General features: G+C 61.9%; 1 protein-coding gene across 2 annotated transcripts in view; it reads left to right on the forward strand.

Annotated features, from left to right (window-relative positions):
* The first annotated feature begins 1,195 nt into the window (after window positions 1-1,195).
* PPP2R3B (protein phosphatase 2 regulatory subunit B''beta) overlaps window positions 1,196-5,212 on the forward strand; it is a 59,896-nt gene continuing 55,879 nt past the window's right edge. For both annotated transcript variants that reach the window (XM_034648828.1, XM_034648826.1), the window contains exon 1: window positions 1,196-1,571. In XM_034648828.1, the coding sequence (XP_034504719.1) occupies window positions 1,233-1,571 (339 nt within the window). In that variant the 5' untranslated portion in view covers window positions 1,196-1,232. The remainder of the gene's footprint in view (window positions 1,572-5,212) is intronic.

Genomic DNA, 5,212 nt, shown 5'->3' on the forward strand with positions numbered 1-5,212 from the left:
GCCGGCACGCACTGCGCATGCTCAAGTTGCCAGGCTCCTCTCCCCCCTCCCCCCCGCCCCACGGTGAGCGTGCACGCACGGCGCATGCTCCCACCTCCTGGCCCTCAGGTCGCCTCGCAGGCTAGGGCCTCACCCCCAAAAAGCTAAAAAGCAGGAAGACCTCATGTGGGGCGGCCGCCACCCCCCGACCCCGTTCCTCACCGAGCCCCTAAACGACCTCCCTCCCCCACCCCCGGCCAAGGACCCCGCAGGCCGCGGCGTCCGAAGCCGGGAGGCGGGCGTGCCGGCGTGCGGAGCCCGTAGCCGCCGTGATGACGCCACGCGTCGCGGTGACGCACGACGTAGGCGACCGTGTTTGGGAAGGCGGCGGGCGCGCCCGTTTTGAAGCTTCCCAGAGCGACGCGGGCCTAGCGGCGCTCGTGTCCGTCCGTCTCCGCCGGGCCCGGGAGTCCGCGCAGCCCGCGAGACGCCGGCGCCGCCCGCAGCCCGGACCTTCGGCGGCTGGGCCCGGACGCCGTCTGCTCCCAGGACGCCGGGCTCCGGGCCCGCGAACCCCGCTTCCCCGGGACCCCAGGACCCGGGCTCCCTCCAGGCCAGCCTCCTCCCCGCACCCCGGGCTCCGGGCTCGCGCCCCTCCCTCCCCGGGACCCCAGGACCCAGGCTCCCTCCAGGCCAGCTACCTCCCCGCACGCCGGGCTCCAGGTCCGCGAGCCCCGCCTCCCCGGGACCCCAGGACCCGGGCTCCCTCCAGGCCCGCCACCTCCCCGCACCCCGGGCTCCGGGCTCGCGCCCCTCCCTCCCCGGGACCCCAGGACCCAGGCTCCCTCCAGGCCAGCTACCTCCCCGCACGCCGGGCTCCAGGTCCGCGAGCCCCGCCTCCCCGGGACCCCAGGACCCGGGCTCCCTCCAGGCCCGCCACCTCCCCGCACCCCGGGCTCCAGGTCCGCGAACCTAGCCTCCCCGGCACCCCAGGACCCGGACTCCGGGCCGCGACGCCGCCTCCCCAGGACTCCGGGCTCCACGCCCGCCACCTCCCGGGGCTCCGGGCCCACGAACCCCGCCTCCTAGGGACCCTGGGCCCGTGACCCCCAGACCCCTGGACTCCGGGCCGGGACCCCCGCCGGCGACCATCATCTCCGCCCACGTCCGTTTAGTCCAGACTTGGGTTCCTGGCGACAGGCAGGCGTGCAGGAGGAAGGGGCTCCTCAGGAAGGAGGGTCCGCGCCTTGAAGATGCCTCCCGGCAAAGTCCTGCAGCCGGTCCTCAAGATGAAGGTGGACGAGCTGTTCCTGTGCTGGCTTAGCGAGTCCAGCACGCAGACGATGCTCCAGGACTGTCTACAGAGGATCAAGACGCCCGGGAGGACTGAGAGCGGCGGTGGGGACACGGGGCAGCCTGGGCCCCCCCTAGCAGTCTCAGCCCCCGCCCCCGCCTGCAAGCCCGCTGTGTTCGATAGTCTGGGGGCGCCCAGCCCGGCCCCCACGTCCACCGCACTCCCGCTGGGAGCCACCACTAGTCCCCGGACTGGGCCACCCGTGCGAGGGTCTCGTAGATCCACAGGGACGCGAGTAGTAAGTTACGCTTCACTTCTGCTAACTTGGGCCGCAGAGCGACCTGGGGCCCTGGTGCGGGAGCATGACTCGTGAAAACGCTCACATTTGTGCAGTTTTTCCCCCAAACGAAGCCCCACGTGCTGAAACGTTTTGTCATTGCCCGAGTCCCACGCTGGTCATCTGTCCAGTCCGAATGTTAGAATTCCTTTCTGGTCTTTTCGAGTCTTGGTTTTACGTGCTCAGTTCTCTGCACTTCTTCTCGGTTTTTAAGTAATAACCCCAGAGGTTTTTTCCCTCCTTTGTCTGGTTTTCTCCTTGAATTGTCTACAGTAGTTACAGTCAGACAGCCGTGCACCGAAAAAGAGGTTGGTTTCTGGCATATAACCCTGTGTGCTTTCAGAGTCACAAAATGTTGGCTCCGGGTGTCAGGGGAAGAGCGATGGCTGGTGCCTGCCGTGTACCTGGAATACTCCTGAAGCCGGAAATGTTAACGTTCCATCGGAACACATTTGTGACATTGAAGACGTTTCCATTGGTGCTAGCGTCCCATAAACAGCGCGAACCGTTTCGTAGTATCGCTCATTTGATAGCTTCCCAACCGCAGGGACCAGCCCCTAAGGGCAGATAGTGAGGACAACCTCACTGCAACGAAACTCGTTGCGCTCTTCATTATGGGTGGTTTTCTGGCCTGTCGTAACGGACCCAGAAAGTAAGTCTCTACGGAGGGTGGGAAGTAGACCCAAGGTCCACGCGAGACACCACGCGGCTTTGACCCTCTAGGGAACCCCACAGGAAGGCTCGTCTGCACCTGCAGGGCTCCTGGACCAACCCTTGAGCTCTAGCTCCGTTACTTTCACACTGCACCCAGAACCTTAGTGCTGGAGGGAGTTTTGCCCGAATCACTCGTTTCCCCAAGGCCGCGGGATGTGTGAGGAGGGCCAGCGCTCAGAAGGGTTCCCGTGAGGGACAGTGGATTCCTTCCCCAAGATGGCATCCCTGCTCCCCAGGACGGCCGAGGTCTCATTCAGCGAGCTGCCCACCTTCTGTGTAAACACGTTTCCGAGGAGGTTCACCACCACTTGCAGGTGAATTCTTGTATTTTGTGACGCCGTAACCTCGTGTGAACCGTCTTGGGACTGCAGATCTTGGCAGGTCGGCCCTGCACGGGGAGGGTGACGTGGATGCCTTGCAAAGGACGTATTTCTGTAAAGCAGGCGCAGAGGCGTGCCCGCGTGGGAATTAAGTTCCTCAAGTGTTCAGAGCACGGGGAGCTCGTTTCTCTCCACTGGGAGAGAGATTGGGCAGGAAGGGGGACTGGGACTTGGGGAAGGCACTGAAGTTAGCGGGGAAAAGGCAGGGGGTGCCGTGAAGGGAGGTTCAGAGTGGAGTCGGATGTGCAGTCTTGCCCAGAGGCCGGAGTGGTCTGGGCAGCTGTCAGGCCGGGTCGGGGCGTGGCCATATGCCTGTGGGATTGGGTGGTATGCAGCGCTCTGGGCCGTGGGTGCTGTGCCTCCTTGCACGGCTGGCTGCTAGGGCTTCTGAAAGCTGTGTGCACAGCGTGTGGTCACGATTCTCGCAGTCATGGGGCGCCTGGGAGGCCTCGGTCAACCATCCCACTGTTGGTTTTGGCTCAGGGTCGTGAGATCAGTCCTGCGTTGGGCTCTACGCTCAGTGTGGACTCTGCCTCTCTGTCCGCCCCTTCTCTCCCTCCTCTAAACAAAGATTCACACAGTGCTGATGCGTGCAGCCGCTGGGACACGCCAGCATGTGTCTGCAGCCATGGGGCCTGGGCTGGGTGAGCGGTGCAGGGCGTGGAAGGTCAGGACGCTGGTGGAGTCCGGGAAGGGTCGGCGGGAGTTGCTGCCAGATGCAGGTGAAATCAGAGACCCCCTCTGGTTTGCAGTTTCCACGGCCAGCACTTTTGAGGAACAGCAGAATGCTTCTCTTCCCTCCTCTCCCCCTGCAAGAGTTTTCACAAAGTAGTGATGCTGCTTTTCTGGGACGAGACGTTGCTTTAAACACGTCTTCGCGTGTTTGGAACTCACAGACCATTTCGGTTGAATTTTGAGACGTGAATTGCCCGAGAGGACCCGTGTCTTCACGGGTACCAGGTGCGAAGGGCTCATTCCTGTGCCCCCCATCCACGCATTGCGTCGGGCACCATTCACCAAGACCCGGTTCCCAGGCACACACTGGCAGGGGGTGGACCGGTGAGGCTCCCAGGTCCGAGGACGAGGTCTCACAGATAAAACATCTTTTCTCCAGTGTAGAGACACGTCAGGGCTGACTGCGAGCCACGGGCAGCTCCTTTTCACCCCTATTCCGTGTACTTCCCCAGCTAAGAGGAGAGGAGGCACAGACAGTCCGCACACAGTGAGAGCCTGATTGCCGTGTTACGTGACCTGCCCCACGGATGTTCGCCACGCACCCAAGGCATGATGTGTTTGGCAAACACATTACATGCAACGGGCACTCAGAATGTCTCCTTCCCATCTCCACGGGGGGAGGGCTGAATGCTGAACTGCAGGGGCTCCGTGGGTCCGTCACCCATGATCCCAACCAGGCAAAACCCTAAATGTGCTTCTAAGGAAGTTCTTCAGAGGGGAATCAGCTTAGCCTGCATGCCCTGTCTGTGCACATACTTCCTACCCAGTGAGGTCGCCCGGGAGAGGACCGGTCCCCTGCCCCCATGGACCCCACTTTCAGATGTACAGGACACAAGCCATGCTTTAATGACGGACAGGTTCTTAGCTCAGGTCTCTCCTCGCCCAGCGGCTGGTTCAGACTCTCCCCGGGGCCTCCTTTTACTCCTTCCCCCGCAGCGGTCAGTATCCCAGTAACCTTGTCCAGCAGCTGGTTCAGACTCTCACCGGGGCCTCCTTCCTACTCCTTTCCCTGTGACTTCTCCGCTCCTGCCCTCTGACTTCTCAGCTCCTGCCCTGTGACTTCTCAGCTCCTCCTCTGTGACTTCTCAACTCCTCCTCTGTGACTTCTCAACTCCAGCCCTGTGACTTCTCAACTCCAGCCCTGTGACTTCTCAGCTCCTGCCCTGAGACTTCTCAGCTCCTGCCCTGTGACTTCTCAGCTCCTGCCCTGTGACTTCTCAGCTCCTGCCCTGTGACTTCTCAGCTCCTGCCCCGAGACTTCTCAGCTCCTGCCCTGAGACTTCTCAGCTCCAGCCCTGTGACTTCTCAGCTCCTGCCCTGAGACTTCTCAGCTCCTGCCCTGTGACTTCTCAGCTCCTGCCCTGTGACTTCTCAGCTCCTGCCCTGTGACTTCTCAGCTCCTGCCCTGTGACTTCTCAGCTCCTGCCCTGTGACTTCTCAGCTCCTGCCCTGTGACTTCTCAGCTCCTGCCCTGTGACTTCTCAGCTCCTGCCCTGTGACTTTTTTTTCTTTTTTTTTTTTAATTTTATTTATTTATTTGACAAAGAGAGAGACAGCCAGCAAGAGAGGGAACACAAGCAGGGGGAGCGGGAGAGGGAGAAGCAGACTCCCAGCGGAGGAGCCCGATGTGGGGCTCAATCCCAGAACGCTGGGATCACGCCCTGAGCCGAAGGCAGATGCTTAACAACTGAGCCACCCAGGCGCCCCTGCTCTGTGACTTCTCAACTCCTCCTCTGTGACTTCTCAACTCCTCCTCTGTGACTTCTCAACTCC

Source organism: Ailuropoda melanoleuca, chromosome X (genome assembly GCF_002007445.2).
Source record: "Ailuropoda melanoleuca isolate Jingjing chromosome X, ASM200744v2, whole genome shotgun sequence".
Classification (NCBI taxonomy): domain Eukaryota; kingdom Metazoa; phylum Chordata; class Mammalia; order Carnivora; family Ursidae; genus Ailuropoda; species Ailuropoda melanoleuca.